General features: G+C 36.9%; 1 protein-coding gene across 2 annotated transcripts in view; it reads left to right on the top strand.

Moving 5' to 3' along the window:
- GMDS (GDP-mannose 4,6-dehydratase) overlaps positions 1–21,064 on the top strand; it is a 617,806-nt gene that overhangs the window by 267,358 nt on the left and 329,384 nt on the right. For both annotated transcript variants that reach the window (XM_059399334.1, XM_059399333.1), the window contains exons 5-6: positions 18,689–18,881; positions 19,716–19,820. In XM_059399334.1, coding sequence (XP_059255317.1) covers positions 18,689–18,881; positions 19,716–19,820 — 298 coding nt within the window. The remainder of the gene's footprint in view (positions 1–18,688; positions 18,882–19,715; positions 19,821–21,064) is intronic.

Below are 21,064 nucleotides of genomic sequence, written 5' to 3'. Positions count from 1 at the left end.
CAAGAGTATGAACCCTCCCCACACCAAGAGTATCTCCATCTCTTTACTAGAGCATTCTAATTATTCAGCTTTATCTACTTCTTTTCTTGCCCTTTTCTGGCTCTTCTGGCTTGAATTCCTAAAATGTATTACTTTTAACTACTGGATTATAAACTGTAGGATTTTGCCAAGATCCCATCCCAACCCCCTTGGTTCTGTCATGTGGAATAAATCCTCATAAATTTTCTCCATTACTACTCTCAGGGATGTTATTGTAAGAAAATTCTGAAGTATAATGTAGGAAGACCACCCTTTCCATCCTAATTGCCCACTACCCCAGCATCACTCTCCTTTAGGCAGAACTTGTCTGTGTAAGTGCAGCTTTCTCAAGTCTGCTTGGCGGTTTCCTGAAGCTTTGTGTTTCTCTTCTTAGTTATTATTTTTTCCTTTCCATGCCATTTATTTACATCCCTCCCTCCTTCAAAGCTACATCTATTTTTTTTTATATTGAAAAATCTGTTCCTCATTTTAAGGCATTGGTTTTATTTTAATTTGTTTTGAAATGTTGACAATTTCATTGAATGACTACAGCCATTTTATTCTGCACATTCATTTAGTATGACATAATTATTTGTTGTTAACTTCATTGTTACCAATGGCATGCATGCTCCTAAAATTCACATGAGGGGGTGCTCCACCAAGGAAGAACATGCTTAGAGGGTGAGATGGAGAGGGAGCCCAAACTGGAGAACACCCTGCCCCTGGGACTTAGAGCCCCCGCAGAGGGAGTGGCTTCTGTCCCAAAGGAGCGGAGCCCTACACAGAGATGACAAGGATAGCTTTGGGTGGAAGAAGTGGGAATTAGTTGCAGTGAGGAAATATTAACTGCATTGAATATTGAAAATTGAACTTCTTTTTTAAGCTGTTTTCTGAATCAAATAGGCTTATGTGAAAATCAGGCCATTGTTTACAATAGTGCATTTATGGGAAAATATATTCTGAATTATGAAAACTGTCCTAGGGATGCCTGGGTGGCTCAGTTGGTTAAGTGTCTGCCTTCGGCTCACATCATGATTCCCGGGTCCTGAGATCAAGTCCCACATCAGGCTCCTTGCTCAGTGGGGAGCCTGGTTCTTCGTCTGCCCACCTGTCTTTCTCTTTCTCTTTCTTCCCCCACCTCTCTCTGACAAATAAATAAATAATCTTTGTGGAAAAAAAATCCTAATAATGTAATATTATGGGGAACTTGATTGTCAGTCACAGCCACCTTGCTTTTAGAAAAAGTGAAGCATCAACCTAGTATTAAATTCAGAAAAGTTAAGTCACCAATTCTATGTGTCTACTTTGTGATTATAGAAAATATTATGTATTATGGTAAATGCTAATGTAAAGAATACATGGATATATGTGTATGTTGATGGTGCTGTGTATGTTGTGTGTGTGTGTGTGTGTGTGTGTGTGTGTGTGTGTGTGTGGTAGTGGTTTGGTTGTTTGGTGGTTTGGTTTGGTTGTTTCCCTTATATTATTATTTTTTTCCCCTAGTATTACTCCCACCTCCACTACTTATTGACTGTGACCTAGGCAAGCTCATTAATTGTTCTAAGCTTCATTTATTCCAAATGTAAAATAGATATAATAGTAGTCCCTGATTCATACACTTGTCATGATGCCTAAATGACAGAATGCTGGTAAGGCACTTGGCCCAGTACCTCGTGCATGGCAGGTTTCAGACACTTCTTACTATGACTTCTACTACAACTATACTTCTGTAGCTACTACATTTTTTTCTTGTTATGTTTACCCCTTTTGTTTAGTGAAGCCTTGCCTTATTTAAAAATGCAACCCAACATTCCCTATCTCCATTCCCCACTTTGTTTTTCTCTATACTTCCTCTCAGCATCGAACTTACTATAGATTTTAGTTCTTTATATTGTCCATTTTCTTCTCCTCTCCCTAGAAAGTAAGCTGTACAATTTTTTGCTTGTTCTGTTCACTGCTGTATTCTTGGTGCTTAGAATAGTGCCAGAGCCCCATGAATTGTTCTACAAACATCTATTCAATGAAGAAGAATATTTAAAAATGATCAAATGATAGTTTTACAAATATTATGACTCACTGTATCTGAAGCAAAAAATGAAAATAAAATAAAATGAGAGAAACTTCCATGTCAAGGAGACACTATAATTTTAGATGGGTTTTAAGTTGAGTGTATTTTAAATATGTCTATAAATAGAAAAAACAAAAAATAGTTTTAAAACGGTTTTAAAAATTCCTTTCCCACATTTAGGCTCCTTCTCCTTTTTCCCTTGACACAAATAAGGAAAAATGAATGGCCTATCTTTTTACATCTTCATAGTAATGTTCTCTGGTGATTTCTCAAGTCCCTTGTCTGCCCCTTAACTTCTGAGTAGCAGTTAAGCCGCCAGCACAGCTGGATCTGGCTTGTGTAAGCAAACTCAGAGCATTGCCACGTCACTCACCATGGAGGGTACAACATGGTTTCAGACAGCAAAACTGTTTCTGGCTCCACTGTTAGTTAGCTTTTACAGTGTGAAATAAAGAGAGTGAGGCCTAAACAATTTTCAGAAGTGTGGCATATTGCTACCCTCCTACTCTCAAACACTGTGTAGTTTAAAGCGAAAAAGGTCTTGAATAATGAGTTTGAGATTATCTTGAAAGATCAATTGCTTTTACCAAATATCTTTGACAGCCCCCAGATCCTTAAATTAGTAGCAATGAATGGAGAGATAAGTAAAACTAATGGCAATTTTAAAGTTTTGTGATGGGGTTTAGAGTCATCATGATTCTTACGGGCTCATGAGGTCACTTCTTCACCCCTCATTTTGTTTTCAGATCAGTATTCAATTATGTAAAATCTACTTTCATATAGAAGTTTGAAGGTAAACTATTAATAAAACTTTGTGGTTATATTGCACCTCATTTTTAGGAACTTCAGGCACCTTCTTTGTTATTTAATTCTTACTATATTTTCAGCTCTTTGTAAGATAGCAGAAGACTGGGTTTCATAGGGAAAACTAACACAGAAATAATTGAAGCTTTTCACAAATGAAAGTTGTGAGCCATTGACAGTTGCAAGTTGAAGAGTGCCATAGCAGTGTCAGTGTCTGGCATAGATGGAAGTACACCTGTTCCAAATTGTGCTTCCTTGACTAGTTAATCTTGAAACCACCCAGAATAATTTCAAGTATGTAAAGTAGGTAACAATATCTCATTTATCTTAGAGAACTCCCAACAAAAGTCCTTTTCTGGGATTTTTTTCTTTTGAAGTTTTTATTTATTTATTTGTCAGAGATCACAAGTAGGCAGAGAGGCAGGCAGAAAGCAGGGAGGGGGTGGGGAGCAAGCCCCCTGCTGAGCAGAAAGCCTGATGAGGGGCTTGATTCTAGGACCTGGTGACCTGAGCCAAAGGCAGAGGCTTTAACTCACTGAGCCACCCAGGCGCCCCCTTTTCTGGGATATTTTTAAGAACACAAAGAATGTCTTTTACAAATTACCAGTGATTTAAGACTTTGTCTTATTATAATAAATGTTAAAAGAAAGTGATGTTCTTTTGACTAAAAGAAATGCTAAAACTTGAAATAATTGGCATTCCCTAGTTCTAGGTTGTCCAGTTTTCAAATCATAAATATGCCACTGCCCCCAGCTAAGCTTTGTGCATCATGAAGTCATGGGAATACAGAGAGGTTCTACTTATTGTATAGGAAAAAACCATTTCCTAAATACCATCTCTACCATGGGCAAAATCTGACTTGCCCATATTCCTCCAAGGTAGGTTTCAAAATTGGTAAACATCTATTGCATTTCAGTTCTTAAAGATGCCAGTCTTGGTAATCCAACTCTTCCTGATCATCCTTCCTTACCTCTCTCTTTCTTTTGAATCTTGTATGTGTTCTGGCTCTGTTCCTGACTTGGTGCTATATATTGAGGTTTGAGGAAAGCAAAGTCTTCACTAAATATACCCATTCTTTTGTCATCTTTTCTTGCTGTGAAGCATCTAGGTGTATTTTCTAAAGGTTTGTTCCTTTCTGGGGCACCTGGGTGACTTGGTTGGTTAAGCATCTGAATCTTGATTTCAGCTCAGATCATGATCTCAGGGTCATGGGATTCAGCACTGTGTTGGGGAGGGAGTCTGCTTGAGATTCTCTTTCCTGCTCCCTCTCCCCATTTTCTCTCTCTCTCTCGAATAAATAAATACATCTTTAAAAAAAAAAAAAAAGACTTGTTCCTTTCTTCAATCTTCATATTTTGGGTTTTACTGACTATATGTTTTATTTTCAGATTTGGAATCTTTTTCAAATTGTTCTTGTTTAATTTTGCCTGTTTTTAAAAAATTATTTTTTGTTTTTAGCTGATTTTTTTATCATATCTTTAAGATATATTTTAAAGTGAATGCTAAATATTAAAGAGATTTTATTTATTTGACACAGAGAGAGGGAACACAGTTAGGGGAAGCAGCAGGCAGAGGGAATGGGAGAAGCAGGCTCCCTGCTGAGCAGGGAGCCCAATGACATAGGACCCTGGGATCATGACCTGATCCGAAGGCAGCTGCTTAATGACTGAGCCACCCAGGTGCCCCTAAAGAGATATATTTAAAAATCATTTTCAGAATGTGATAATGTTTTCATTTCCTCCAGAGTTAATTCTTCCTTTAATTGTAGATCTTAGTATTTCTTCTTTTAACATTGATGTGCTGGCATGTATTAAACAGGACATCTCTTTCTGTCCTTATCCCTTATTGTTAATGGTTTTGTGGTGGCCACCACTCAGTCTCTAGAATATTCTAGCACAGAACCACTTCTATGTTGGTGGCTTAGAGTTTCTATCCAGCTCTGATATTAGAAATTCAGTAGGTATATTCTGTGACAAAGCTATCTGGCATCTCTTACAGGAGATCCTCACATCAAGCTTTGTGTGCTGCCTTGTGCCTCTCTTTTTAGATAGTTAACTTTATATTAAAATAAAGACTTCATAGTTTCATGCTGTCAGAAGCAGTTTTTTTTAAAATTTCCTTTCTTGGGCCAGAAATTCTGCCCCAGTCCTTTGTTAAGCAGCATGCCTGGCTCAAGACCCCCTTCTCAGTATGGGGAGAGAATGAAATAAGTGAAGGGAATAAGAGTATACTTATAGTGATGAGCACTGAGTAATGTATAGACCTGTGGGTAGTATAGCCAGCAGTGCCGGGATGACAGTAACCTTCAGATCCGGCCTTGTCTCCTGATTATATTACTCACTGGCTCTTTGGAATAGGAGCTTGAACATTTGTTTCTCTTTTAATTCTCAAATTAGTCAAAGTGATGTTTGCTGGATACATGTTGGTATCCTGAATTACATGGAAGAGAAAGGGCCAGAAAAGGCTTCATTTAGCAGAAGGAAACTGAGGGTTAACAGGGTTGATTTGGTTCTTGACAAAATAAGGACTAAAGCCCTAGCATTTTAAGTAATTGTCATCAGTAAATTCTTGTGTCATTTTCTTCTGGTTTCTCTTGTACTGATCACTCAAACACAAGGGATTTACTGTTATCACAAATTAGTATTTCTCTGCCTCTGGAAACTCATGAGTTCTAATTCTTTGGGGGTTTTGTTGTTGTTTTCGTGAAAGTACAATTTGAATCATGATTATTTTCCCCTTTTACTTTGTAGTCCATTTCCTTTTGTGCTTATTTCCTCTTTTTGCCAGAAGTATTGTAGGCACAGTCCTCACTGTCTTCCATTCTCTTCCATCATTCTCTCTGTCCTGCCTCAGTGTCCATGCTGTTCTATGATCACTTTATAGAGCTCAGGGAAGTGGCGGTCCACTCACCCTGCAGCCAGTATCCTCATGGACAATATTCAAAAGCAAATAAGACAGATCTTGTTCAGTGTGACCTTTGTTTTCCTACAAAATCTAAATTTTGTATGGCCCAGCAGTTTCAATTTGGAAAAAACCTGAAAACACAGCACTTACTTTTTTTTCTCACTTTGAACGTATGTGGCTAATACCTCCTAGTGCCTTTTTGGTTATAGAAAGATACTTTAAAAATAATGTACAATTCCATTAAACAAATACTAAGAGCATTAACAATGGTAATACTAGTTTTCATGAGTTTTTCTTCCCAGAGAATAACTTTAATATGTCTTACTGAATTGCCTTAATCTTATGCTTACATCAGGTTTGTTTCATCATTTTGTTATTATGGAAATGATTCTTTTTTTTTTTGTTTAAAGATTTTATTTATTTACTTGAGAGAGAGACAGTGAGAGAGAGCATGAACGAGGAGAAGCTCAGAGAGAGAAGCAGACTCCCCATGGAGCTGGGAGTCCGATGCGGGACTCGATCCCGGGACTCCAGGATCATGACCTGAGCCGAAGGCAGTCGTCCAACCAACTGAGCCACCCAGGCGTCCCTGGAAATGATTCTTCTTAAGAACTAACACATGGATTTAGAAAAAGGTGTCTGTAGAGGAAGGAGTAATTTTGAAGTCCCTGTCTTTTCTGAGCATCTCTGCCATATTTGATGAAATGGAAGTACTCTGCTCTTATTATTCGTTACCTCAAGAAACTCACCAAAGGCCAATTATGTGTCCAGCACTAAGCTTGGCACATATGCTATTAGTAACTTTCCCTCTAAAATTTGGGTTTCTTTTATGCATAATATGCTTCTCAGTAGAATGAGAGATATGCTCCAAATGAAGATTAAGTAAATTGTTCTTTATCACTCAGTTGAAGACGGACTTCTTCTTCTTCTTCTTCTTCTTCTTCTTCTTCTTTTTTTTTTAATTTTAGCGCTTAATCAGACTTAAGTGAAGGGTGTGCCTCATTCAAGCCTTCTGGACTCCTAATGAGCTGGTTTATGGTCTTTCTATTCATATCCTTTATTATTCTACAAAGCGTTAGTCATTGTACCCACTTCCTGGCTGAGAGTTCACAAACCAAAGTCTAACTTTTTTTTAACCCTCTCTTCATTTGATAACTGCTCTGTTTCCTTTAAATATTTTCCTAGTGCTCTAGATATTCTTTGAGTTCCAGAGGACTTTCTTAAAACACAGTTATTAGGACTTCATGGCCTCCCAGGGGTGCAAGAATCATGGTCTTCAACAAAGGACACTGCTTTCTGCTCTGTTGGCTCTGCTCTTTTTAGTGAGACTCCACACTTTATTGGCCATTTAGTGTCAAACCAAAGCCTCATGTGTTCAGGAAATACTCAAAACTCCAGAGGACATGGGTCCAATCATTCTTTTTCTCCTTCCTGTATTATATGCATTATTTTCGTGTGGTCCATTTTGAAGTGTCTTGCCATTTCTCAGCTCCTTTAGGCAGCCCCATGAAATCTTGCAATTTGCTATTTCTAGTGTGACTTTCCACACTTCTGGAAAAACAGCAGAAGCTTTGGAGATTTTTGTAGTGTACCTCCTTTGCCAGACTGTTTCAAAACATTAAATAAGGATAGTCCCTAAACCAGCCACTGACAAGGATCTACTTTTGCTCTTCCTGCTTGTATGTTTCTTTTTCTTTCTTTCTCCCCCTTTTATTTTGAAGATTTTATTTATTTATTTATTTCCCAGAGAGGGGGGGTAGGGGAGAGAGAGAGAGTGCACGCACACAAGCAGGGGGAGTGGCAAGCAGAGGGAAAGGGAGAAACAGGGTTCCTGCTGAGCAGAAGCCTGATGCAGGCTTGATCCAAGGACCCTGGGATCATTACCTGAGCCGAAGGCAGACTCTGAACCCACTGAGCCACCCAGGTGCCCCTTGCTTGTTTGTTTCTATTTTTACTTTTAGTAGTCTGTCTAGAAGCTCCTGATTGGGGTGCAGGCTACTGAGGATAAAGCAGTGAGCTCACTGATGGTGCCTAAAAGACACTGGGATATTCTCCCAGTGGCAGAGTTACTGCGATTTCCTCGTTAAATGAACTTGGTTCTGGCATTTGTCAAGACCTTGGACAATCTAGGTGAATTGCATCCATAGGTTTTCCCCACACTCTTCCTTGCCTGTGTGCTTATTTATTCCCTTAAAGAATTTTGCAAAAGTAATGAGGCAGTATCTACTCTCACAAAGCCGCTTTTATTTTCCGCTGGGACATATCTTTAACTATTCATTGATTCTGCCCATTACACTTTGCTAGATATTTCCCTATGAAAAAGACACCCAGCAGCCTAGTGAGTTGAATTCCTTTCCAGTGTGACCATCAAATTACCTTTTTATGCATTAAAGTCTTATTAGTAATCTACTGGCATTTTCATCATAGTGCATATAGTTTCATAAGATCACTCAGGGCTTCTTGAATGACCATCAGTCTTAGTGATTTGCCAGCATTTTAGTTTGTGTCTTAGATCTAGAACAGCTCAGTATTTGGCATTGTTCCTTCCTACCAGTTTCAGATAGCAGAATCCACCCTGAATCTCCCATAGCAACAGAGAGAAGATGTCCTCAGCTGTCTCTTCTTGGGGCCCCTGCATTCCTCCCTTACCTACATGTTCCAGCAGCCTCCTGTGCACCTCTTTTGACTTATCTTTGAACCTCACCTCTGTCTTTCTTGAGCATTAATTTTATTTTATTCTAGTTTTAGCAAATGAATCTTTTCCCGTTTTGCCTGTTTTGCTTGCCAGTTTGCCACACAGTTCTTGTTTAAGTTCCTGTTCATTTTCACGGGGATTTCAATAAAATTATTTTCAACAAAACCTCTAGGTCTCTTGTGAGGAGTTACTTATTAAAACAAGACTTTTGTTCCTTTCTCCCATGGCCTGGATATTTTATTTTATTCCTTCTAAAACTGACAGAGTATATGCTATTTATGGGAAAGGGAATAAACAAGAGAAACGGAAGCAAGGAAGGACAGAAAACTGTTTATTTACCCAAATAGCATGTTGCTTTGGTCTCTTAAAGCCTCTTTACCTAGTTATTTGTCCTAGAGGCTTTAACTGTACTTCTTGTCTTAATGAACTGTTGCCATGTGGATATTGAGATCTCTGTTATTGCCACCTAAGGCCATGTTCTAGTTTCTCAGACTCACTTAACCATTTCAGAAAGTCCTCATTTCTTTTGTTTGTTTGTTTGTTCAGGTGATCTGGAAATTAAAGAATGATTAGCTGTTTAGGTATAAGGGTAAATGCTTTGTTCCTACTTTACTGTTAGTAGTATGATCATTCCAAATGTAATTATAGTAGTCATAAAATGGAAAGTAATGCTTTATAATAATAATGAAGACTATAAGGTGTTTGCTGTGTGCTTCAGTTCACTTATATACAACTGAAGTAACTATTCATTATTTTGTCTGTACGGAGAACACCCCAAGTCACTATAATCTGAGTAGTAACTGACAGCAAGCATTGAATACACTCGTCATTTTGGGATTATCTTCAACAAATATATTTAATCCCTTGGTTTAAGATTTTAAGGCTCTTGGTTAAGCACCTCTGATTTAAATAATACTTCTATTCACTCCTGTGCCATCACCCTTTGTTAACAGAGAGCTTGGAGGAGCATTAGATCATTTGGTTTATGTGTGATCAAAATAATTCAGAAAATTAAAATTATAAAAATTATAAAATATGTATCAATGCTAATTAGATTACTCATTTTTATTTGCATGTATGACTCTAGTGTTACATTAATGCAATAGTGTACTCACATCATTTTTATACTTAGTCATCAAGGTCAGGAATCTATTGACTATTTCAGACCATAGGATAAAAGGTTGTAATAGTAATACTTCACGCTATATATACACAGAATCCAGAATGGCTGATTAGAGCTTATTAATGGGCTAGATAGGGGTTCTGAGAGATTTAGGGGCTGTTCTTCTTCATTTTAAAAATTCAGTTTATTTACCCAAAAACCCCCCAAACAATTAATCTATTTCTCCCACCTCTCAAACCCCTTCTAGCCCTTCCTATGCCCCCACTCCCCTGCCTTGTCCTCTTACAGTCACCAGTCTGTTTTCTGTACCTGTGAGCTTGGTTTTTGTTGCTGTTGTTGTTTTAGATTCCACATATAAGTGAGATCATACAGTATTTGTCTTTCTGTTATTTCACTTAGCATACTGCCCTCAAAGTCCATCCGTGTTATCACAAAAGGGAAGATTACATTCTTTTTTAATGCTGAATAATCCTCTTTTTGTGTGTATGTGTGTGCTTGTACACTATATTCCTTTATCTGTTCAGTCATTGATATATGCTTAGGTTTTTTCCATATCTTGGCTGTTGTAAGTAATGCTGTAATAACATAGGAGTGCATATATGATTTTGAATTTGTGGGGTTTTTTTTTTCTTTTTATTTTTTTCAAGGGTTTTATTTATTTGAGAGAGAGAGAGGGAGAGAGCAGGAGAATGAATGCATGAGCAGTGGGAAGGGGCAGGGGAAAAGGGACAAGCAGACTCTTTCCTGAGCAGGGAACCTGACTCAGGGCTTGATCCCAGGAACCTGGGATCATGACCAGAGCTGAAGGCAGCTGCTTAACTGACTGAGCCACCCAAGTACCCCTATGTTTTTGGTTTTTTTGGGCAAATACCCAGAGTGGAATTTCTGGATCATATGGTAGTTCTGTTTTAAATTTTTTGAGGGAACTCCATACTGTTTTCCATAGTAGCTACACCAGTGCATTCCTGTATTCCCATCAACAGTGCACAAGGATCCCCTATTCTCTACCTCCTCACCAACACTTGCTCTCTCTTGACTTTTTGAGAACAGCTATTCTAACAGGTGTGAGGTGGTATCTCATGGTGGTTTGGGTTTGCATTTCCTTGATGGTTAATGATGTCGAGCACCTTTTTGGGTACCTCTTGGCCACGTGTATGTCTTCTTTGGGAGAATGTCTATTCAGATCTTTTACCCATGTTTAAATTAGATTGATTTGGGGTTTTCTGTTTGTTTGTTTTGCTATTGAGTTGTATGAATTCTTTATATATTTTGGATATTAGCCCCTTACCAGATACACGATTAACAAGCATTTTCTCCCAACAAGTAGGCTGCCTTTCCATTTTGTTGATGGTTTCCTACACTCTGCAGATTTAATTTAATATAGTCCCACTTGTTTATTTTTGCTCTTGCTGCCTTTGTGTTTGGTGTGAAATCCAAAAAATCATCCCCAACACCAATGTCAAGGACCTTACCACCTGTTTTTTCTTCTAGGAGTCTTATGGTTTCAGGTTTTGTGTTTTAGTCTTTAATCCATTTTGAATAAACTTTTGTATTTGGTGTAAAATAGTGGTCCAGTTTAATTCTTTTGCATATGGCTGTCCAGTTTCCCCAATACCACTTATTGGGGAGACTGTCCTTTCGCCATCATATATTCTCGAATCCTTTATCATGAATTAATCATTCATATGTGCATTGATTATATTAGCGGTCTCTGTTCATCTGATCTGTTTATGCTGATACTGTTTTGATTGCTATAGCTTTATAATACAGCTTGAAATTAGGAAGCATGATGCCCCCAGTTTTGTTCTTTCTCAAGATTGCTTTGGGTTGGGGCGCCTGGGTGCCCCAGTGTGTTAAAGCTTCTGCCTGGGCTCAGGTCATGATCTCAGGGTCTTGAGATTGAGCCCCGCATCAGGCTCTCTGCTTAGAGAGCCTGCCTCCCCCTCTCTTTCTGCCTGCCTCTTTGCCTACTTGTGATCTCTGTCTGTCAAATAAATAAATAAAAATCTTTAAGATTGCTTTGGGTTTTAGGGGTCTTTTGTGATTCCATACAGGTTTTAGGATTGTTTGTTCTATTTCTTTGAAAAATGCCAGTATAATTTTGATAGGGATTGTATTAGATTTGTATATTGCTTTGGGTAGTATGGACATTTTAACAATATTAGTTCTTCCAATCCATGAACGTGGAATATCTTTCCATTTATTTGTGTCTTCTTCAGTTTCTCTCATTAATGACTAGTAGTCTTCCATATATAGGCCTTTCATCTCCTTGGTTAAATTTATTTTTATTTTTTTCTTCTTTTGATGCAACTGTAATTGGCATTGTTTTCTTAATTATTCTTTTTTAATAATATGTTATTAGTGTACAGAAACAAAATAAATTTTTGTGGGTTGATTTTATATCCCCTATCGTTACTGACTTTATTAGTTCTAACAGTTGTAGGTTTTGTTGTTGTTGTTGTTGGAGCCTTTAGGGTTTTCTGCATATAATATCTTATCATATGCAAATAGTGATAGTTTATTTTTTCCTTTCCAATTTGGATGACTTTTATTTATTTTTCCTTTCCTAACTGCTATGGCTAGGACTTCGAATATTATTTTGTGTAAAAGTGGTGAAAGTGTGCATCCTTGTCTTATTCCTGATATTAGAAGAAATGCTTTCATCCTTTCACTACTTAATATGATTTTAGCTATGGGCTTGTTGTATATGGCCATTATTATGTAGAAATACATTTCCTTTTTACTCATTTTGTTGAGTTTTTATCATAAATAGGTGGTGAATTTGTCAGTTGATTTCTGTGCATCTTTTGAGGTGATGATATGATTTTTATCCTTCATTTTGTTAGTTTGATATGTCACATTGACTGATGTGCTGCTGTTGAACTATCCATGTGTCTCTGCATCTCTGGAATAAATTCCACTTGATCATGGTGTATAAGTTTTTTAATGATCATTAAAATTCAGTTTGCTAATTTTTTTGAGAATTTTTGTATCTATGTTCATCAGGGATATTAGCCATTTATTTATTGATTGATTGATTTATTGATTTATTTTGGTGGCATCATTGTCTGCTTTTGGTATCAGGGTAATGTTGGCCTCATAAAATGTATTTGGAAAAGTTTTCCCTGCTTCTGTTTTTTGCAAGTGTTCGAGAAGTATTGGTATTCTTCTTTGAATGTTTGACACAATTAACCAGTGAAGCCATCTGGTATTGGACTTTTGTGTTTTAGGAGGTTTTTAATTACTGATTCAATTTCCTTTTGTAGTTGGTCTGGTCAGATGTTCTGTTTCATGATTCAGTCTTGGTGGGTTGTATGTTTCTAGGAATTTATTCATTTCTTCTAAGTTGTCTAGTTTCTTGTTTAATTGGTCATAATAGTCTCCTGTGATTTTTTTTCATTTCTCTGGTTTCTGTTTTAACATCTCTTTCATTTTTTATTTTAATTATTTGAGTCCTCTCCTTTTTTCTTGGTGAGTCTAGGTAAAGATTTGTCAGTTTGTTTATCTTTTTTTTTTTTTTAAGATTTTATTTATTTGTCAGAGAGAGCGAGCGAGAGCGAGCACAGGCAGACAGAGTGGAAGGCAGAGTCAGACGGAGAAGCAGGCTCCCTGCGGAGCAAGGAGCCCGATATGGGACTCGATCCCAGGACGCTGGGATCATGACCTGAGCCGAAGGCAGCTGCTTAACCAACTGAGCCACCCAGGCGTCCCAGTTTTGTTTATCTTTAATGAAAAATTAGTCCATAGTTTCACTGATCTTTAGTATTGTCTTCTTTATTTTTTAATCTCTATTTCATTTACTTCTCCTCTAATCATTGTTGTTTACTTTCTTGTACTAACTTTGTCTTTTGTTTGCTCTCCTTTTTCTAATTCCTTGAAGCTACAGTTAGATTGTTTATTTAAAACTTTCTATATTTCTTGTGATAGGCATGCATGCCATAAATTTTGGTATATTACATTTCCATTTGTGTTTGTCTCAAGGTATTTTTTGTTTGTTTTTCTTTTGATTTCTCCATTTACCCATTGGTTTTTCAGTAGCATGTTGTTGACTTGCCATATTTTTTGGTTTTCTTCATGTGTTTAATTTTTAGTTTCATTCCTTTGTGGTCAGAAAAGGTGTTTGATATCATTCCGGTTTTCTTAAATTTGTTTTCTGAACTAACATAGGATCTCTCTTAGATGAGCTTTTTTCTTTAACCACATTCTGAAATATTAAGACTCTTTGATACCCCCGGTATACAGCAGACATTCTTTTCTTATGCCATGACTCCTTCAATAGTTTGGTGAAGCCTATAGGAACTCTCGGAGTAATGTTTTTCAAAAATATAAAGCAAAAACACTTAGGATTATAAAAGAAACTAATTATTTTCATATATTGGTGATATAATATTTGCAAGGCAAGCTTGTGAAGTAGTAATGTAATGTGATATATTATATAACAAGACCTGAAGTCACTACTGTGAGTTCAAAGCAATGATGGGCTCAAGTGATACTTTAGACCTCTGTAACAACTATGCTATAGTATAAAAATGTCTATTATAGCCATTGGTGGGAAAGTCACATGTGGCGCTATTACTGCCAAGGATTTTTGCCTATATTCAAAATTGAGAGAAATTCTAAATTTCATATAGAATTTGATTAAAGTGGAAGTGTATATTTTGCTTATCCAGATTAGTGTGTGCCCCCTTAAATTCGATCCGTAGACCTTGTGGACCTTGGTTAACCATCCCAATGTAATGAATTTCATGAAGTAAACTTGCTGATTATTTCTGCTCTTCAGTAAAGAATCTTGCAAGCTTCTTGAGAAATTGGATAATTACTTCTGATTCTGTTTTCTCACATAGAAATCATTATAGTTTTTTCTGTGTTTATCACCAGCTGATACAACCCTGTAAACTAGAAAAGAAAAAGATGTATGATATAGTTGATTTGTGATAATTGGAGTCACAAAGTATTTTTAAATTAAGATTTTCTACAAAGCTAAAGAGACTTAGTTTAATTGTTTTCTTTTCATCAATCTGTGGTCTTAAATGAGAGTCAAGAAAAGTTTTAAAGAATGGGACCAGATATTCTTGGAGGATACAGAATATGGCAAAGCATTGTGATTGAGGTGTTACTGCTGAAGTAGGGAAAAAAACCCATTTCAGAAATGAAAATTTTCAAACTGAAGGAATGTCCTTGGGATAGCTGAGCTTCCTTTAGATATTAGTAAATGGGAAGGATTATAAGATTTGGTAAGACACTACAGTGTGGTTGACCTTCCACAGTAGGAACTGTGCTCTTCAAGAAAGCAAAAATGTCAGAAAACTCCTGAGAGTAGAGTACCATATATCTTTTCCACTCTGATTAGTAAAAGTTTCAATTTGTCTTTAGGGGTAAAAATGTTAACTTGTGAAAAAAAATTAGTTTTAGTCATTCATTCATTCAACAGATCTTTTCATACCCCACATTGATAGTAAGCAATAAGGATGACACATGGAAAACTCTAGTCCCTACAGAGTTTTCCCACAGTGTGGGAAGTGGAAAGAGACAGAAACAGTTCATTGTTGCAGTGTCTCATCAAAGTTGTTACAGAGTATGGTTTATCTGGGAATCGTTCCCTTGTTCTATATAATGGAAGTTCTGATTCCCAATGGGAGTCCTTACTCTGCTTAGAAGATTTCAAAAAATTAATGGAAACTACATATTAATTTACATTGAGCATACAAAGGTAAACAAAGATGTCACATTTATTTAGTCTAGCAGGAGTTTATCACTTCAGTAAAGTAATAACCTTATGATTATTTGATGCCCAAATTCATAATTATAAAAGGTTTTGAACAAAAATATAAGCACAATGTAAGGGGAAAAAATCATATAAAATTAGGCTTGTAAATGTGAGGAATAAAAGTTTCTGAGCTGGGCCTTGGCTGGGCTGGGAGCAAATAGAGCTAAGACTGAGACTGTCATGCATAGCGAGAAGCCCTGGTGGGAATGATGCTGCTCCTCTGTTCTGAAACATTGTTGCCTCCTTAGTACCTGTTAACCCAACTACAGACCCACACAGAAAGCCTGTTCCAGAAAGGCCTCTCCTGGTGTGTACAAAATCAGTGTCTTCTGTTTCTCGTCCTTTTCTCCATTGAAACTAGAGACTTGTTATTTCCCAAACATGGCCAGTGCATTTTCCCTCCCTTTGCTCATGCTGGCCCATCCATTAGAATGCTTCACATCCTCCCTGCACTTGCTTATGCAGGCCATCTCCTCCCTGATCCCTTCTTTCATTTGTCCTTATTATCTCTCTGTAGCTGCACACACATTTCAGCCATGTCTCTCCTAGTCCCTGTTGCATGCATTACCTGTAAGGTGGGTGAGAAGGACAGAGGTCTGTTTCTTTTCACCTTTGTATTTCCTATGTCAGGACATGATGCCCTGCTGTTTAGGGAAGGTGCTTCTAAAATAGGAATGTACCCTCTCTAGATCCCCTCAAGAAAGCCCTTCCTGCCCACCGACCTGAAATTCTTCTGGACCCACACTCTTATTGTGGCTATTAAAACAGATGAGCTTCAAGTCCTAGTTGCTACGTAAATGACAGCTTCGCTGGATTTCTGCTGAGAAAGACTGATTGACAGTAGAAAGTAATGTTTTATTGTTGTTCTCATTGATTAACAACTTTTGCTTGTAGATTCAAAGTCTTGAGGAACAGTAAAATAGTGCAGCTGCTTGTGTGGTCTTAGGTATTTCCAGCCTACTGATATTTTGAGCCTCCTTTTTCTCTGAAAGCAAAGGTTAGAGGAAGTGTTCTTCTGGTCTCTGGTTATCTTTTCCCACATCTAATATGTCAATTATACCTTAATAATTATACCTTAATAATACAAAAAAAAAAAAGTCCAGTGATGTATAGTTTCACACTCAAAAAGACAGACCACAGTAAGTACTGAGTAGGGTAGGGAATAGTTAGAACTCTTATTTACTGCTGGTGAGAATGTGAAATGGTACAGCTACTTTAGAAAACAGTGTGGCAGTTCCTCAAAATGTTACATGTTGTATGAAAATGACTCTACTCCTAGGTACATATCCAAGAGAAATGAAAATATGATATGTGAAGGAAATCAGTCACAAAAGGCCACATATTATGATTCTATATATGAAATATCCAGAATAGGTCACTGCATAGATACAGGAAGTAGATTAGTGGCCATGGGGTTGTGATGGGAAGACAGTAAGTGATTAATGATGGGTACCAAGTTTTCTCTGGGGATAATGAACATATTCTGGAATTCATCAGTGGTGATGGTTGTGCAATGCTGTAAATATACTAAAAAACCAGAGGCGCCTGGGTGGCTCAATGGGTTAAGCCTCTGCCTTCGGCTCAGGTCATGATCCCAGGGTGCTGGGATCGAGCCCCGCATCGGGCTCTCTGCTCAGCGGGGAACCTGCTTCCTCCTCTCTCTGCCTGCCTCTCTGACTACTTGTGATCTCTCTCTCTGTCCAATAAATAAATAAATAAATAGCCAGTGAGTTGTAAACTTTAGAAGGTATGTAAATTTTATGGTATGTAAAATTATTGCAGTAAACCATTATTTGAAAAGAATAAAGTAACCCCAAATTGTGCTTTCTTGACTTTGAAAGATTGGAGATGAAAAACACTTATTGTTTTATCTCATAGCTGCTGTGAGTTTTACTGACAGGCTTAGATTACATGAGTGTAGTAGTCTTGAGTCAGGTGCCTTGTCACCTCTCACCTGTTCCCTAAATACCCTGTGCACAGACAAGACTGTAGCTTGTGCCCAAGTAACACTCAGGACTAGCAGCAATGTGGGCCAGTAACCTCCTCACTGCAGAGCCGAGTTTTTCCAGGTGAGTATTGAGGTCATTCTCCAGGCAGAAAGGAAGCATCTTTGCATTGTGACCAGCTGTATTTGTGACCTGCAAATAAACCAGCAACAAAGATTTTCATCCATACTATTTTGGGGTATTTTAATATTAGGTTAACTTGTTTATTATGTTTAGAAATAATTTTAGAAAAAACATATCAGTCACCTTTTTTTTAAGGACTATGTTAAGAAACTAAAAAATACAGAATTATTCCTTAACACCCTCTTTTTAGAAATCACTCAGTTTTATACGTTAGCATCTTACTGTAGTCAGTGTCTCATAATTAAAAGATTATATGTATATATGTAATATACTAAAATGTAATTCTTGGGGCGCCTGGGTGGCTCAGTGGGTTAAGCCGCTGCCTTCGGCTCAGGTCATGATCTCAGGGTCCTGGGATCGAGTCCCGCATCGGGCTCTCTGCTCAGCAGGGAGCCTGCTCCCCTCCCCCTCTCTCTCTGCCAGCCTCTCTACCTACCTGTGATCTCTCTCTGTCAAATAAATAAATAAATAATCTTAAAAAAAATAAAATAAAATGTAATTCTTGATTTTATTTAAAAATATTTTAATAACAATATTTTAAAATTAACAATATTTTAAAGAATCAACTGTGTCTAAAGCACATGTTCTCAAACTTCTCCGAGAGTAAAAGTCAACTGGGACTCATAAATGGGGATTTTTCTAGGCTTCCATCCCCAAGAGATTGGTTCAATTCTGAATTTTTAGAAACCTCCCAGATGATTCAGAGGAGCAGGGATTTGTACTTTGAGAAACACTGCCTTAGGAACTTCAGCCTAGAATTGTTCTTCATTGGGGCACACGGGTGGCTTGGTCATTTAAACATCTGCCTTTGGCTCAGGTCCTGATCCTAGAGTCCTAGGATGGGATCCTGCATTGGACTCCCTGCTCAGTGGAGTCTGCTTCTCCCTCTGCCCTTTACCCCACTTGTGCTCTCTCTCTCTCTCAAATAAATAAAGCCTTTGAAAAAATAATTGTTCTTCATTTTACCATAGATAATTTGTTGGTATTTCTTAAGATATTTTCAACCATTTGATGTTAGAAATAGATGACATTCATGTACTTATTCTGCTATTAGAAAATAATATTTTGTCACAAACAACATTTCTAAGTATGTGAAATGTAAGATGTGTTTGTTACCACTGTCAGCACCTTTGTTGCTGCTACCCATTAATGTGGTACTATCTTCACCTGCTATTTCCAGATTTCTTTTGACCTGGCTGAATATACTGCGGATGTTGATGGAGTTGGCACTTTACGGCTTCTGGATGCAGTTAAAACCTGTGGCCTTATCAACTCTGTGAAGTTCTACCAAGCCTCAACAAGTGAACTCTATGGGAAAGTGCAAGAAATACCCCAGAAGGAGACGACTCCTTTTTATCCTCGGTCACCGTATGGTGAGAATTCATGGGTACAGCCTTGTGCATGTGCCATGCATGTTCTCTTGGCATGAGGCATGCATGTGTTTCTGCTTTAAATCCATTCCTGTCTCTCATCTGAAATCATTTGACTGTGAGAATAACATTAAGATTAGACTAAAGTGACTAGAAATTGGGAAGCAGAACATTATACACTGCTCACTCTAAGTATTTGCTGTCATTGCCTCCAGGATGAAATTACCACTTCACTTCAGTGATCCACGTTCATCCAGCCCTTCTGTACACATCACTTTGAAAGGAAAATTAGACCCACAAGACTTTTTTTACTTAACTGTTGTGAGATTTGCTGAAGTGATAGGTTTCATGTTTTTTATTTCCCCAATGGAAGTTTCCCTGGGTTCAATTTTTTTTTTTTAAAGGGGGTCAGTTATATCTTATGTATTTTAAAAAGAGTATTCATGAAAGGCTTCAGTGATTAAACTTCAAAGCATCTAGAATATTAAGATTTCATTTTTTTTTCCTTTTCTAACTCCTTAAAACTAGGAAAACGGATATAAGACCTTAGGTCAACTCGATCTATTGCGTATATTATCACCAAATCAGTTAGATTGTAGAAGACAGAACTGTGGGTATTACAAAACTAAAAAAAAAAAATCTTAAATATTTTCTTGTGCACATGATTAACTGGCAAAGGAACCTTTAGTCATTGGCTTTGACTCCTATCTTTTTCTAACTTAGTATATTACAAATTAATTTTTGCAAGTTGTTACTTGTTTAAGGTGGGTGAAAAATCACCATCTTTTATTATAATACACCATCTTTTATTTGCTTTTAAAAAAATTATTCCAACAGGGGCTGCTAAACTCTATGCCTATTGGATTGTGGTAAACTTCCGGGAAGCATATAATCTCTTTGCAGTGAATGGCATTCTCTTCAATCATGAGAGTCCCAGAAGAGGTCAGTAAATATGGTAATGGACAAGACAGTTTCAGACTAACAATAACTAAAAAAGTTGTATGTTACATTCTGCATATGTACTGTACAGACTGGGGAAAACTTCACATCTACTTTTAACTACAGTTGACCCTTGAAAAATGGGTTTGAACTTTGCAGATTTACTTACATGGATTTTATACAAGACAGTACTGTAAATGTATTTTCTCTTATGATTTTCTTAATATTTTCTTTTTTCTAGCTAAGTTTATTGTAAGCATATAGCATATAGTACATAAAACTTACAAAATACGTGATCAACTTTAATACGTATAACATACAAAATATGTGATCAACTTTATATTATTGGTAAGGGTTCTAGTCGACAGTAGGATATTAATTAAATTTGAGGGAATCAGAAGTTATATGCCTGTTTTCTACTGCATGGAGAGTCACCGTCTGTCACCAATCCATATTGTTCAAGAGTCAACTATATTGTGAATGTCAGAAGTGGTAAATGAAGAAATGTAAATCCAAACTTAATTACTTAGTATGTTTGCTAGGTTTTTATTAAACAGGAAAACTATACACTGTTCTTATTTTACCATTTTCATTAGTAGGTCTTATCAAGCACGTTTTACCTAAGTATTAGGAAGTTTCCAAATGAATGGAAAGGAATATACTAAGGCTTGTTTCTGGAAGTCACTCTTATGCATGTAGACTCAACTTGTAGAATATATGTATATTACTTTGAGTCCGTTAGATATTCAGTATTCTTTCTTTATATTCCATTTAAAGAGACATCCATAAATTACCGTGCTTCTAAAGTATATGTTAAAATAATTTAAATCAGTGCTGATATGTAGAATCATTATCCCTTTTCTTTTCTTTTTTTTTTTTTTTTTTCAGAAAACTGTTTTGTTTGCATTGGCTTGTTTGCTTTTCACAGTTGCTTTTGAAACTGTCAGCAACATGCTAGCTTTTCTGTTCCAAATTTTAGGCTTTAAATAAGAAAATGTGTATTCTTATCATTATTTCTTATTTGCTGAAGCATGAGAAATCTTTACAAAACATGTGTACTCTTTACAAAATGAAAATTATTTGTACAATCTAATTCTGAAATGTTTTATACAATTTCACTATCATTTAGCTTTTTAGCTTGAGAATAAATGAAAAGTCCATGTAAGTCCAAATGTTATAAGTTGTTTCATGTCCAACAACTAGTAATGCTTATAACTTTTTCAATGAAATTTTATGTGACTATATAG

Source organism: Mustela nigripes, chromosome 5 (assembly GCF_022355385.1).
Source record: "Mustela nigripes isolate SB6536 chromosome 5, MUSNIG.SB6536, whole genome shotgun sequence".
NCBI classification, from domain to species: Eukaryota; Metazoa; Chordata; class Mammalia; order Carnivora; family Mustelidae; genus Mustela; species Mustela nigripes.
Note: the sequence above shows the minus strand (reverse complement) of the source record. Positions and strands in the feature narration are given on the sequence as shown.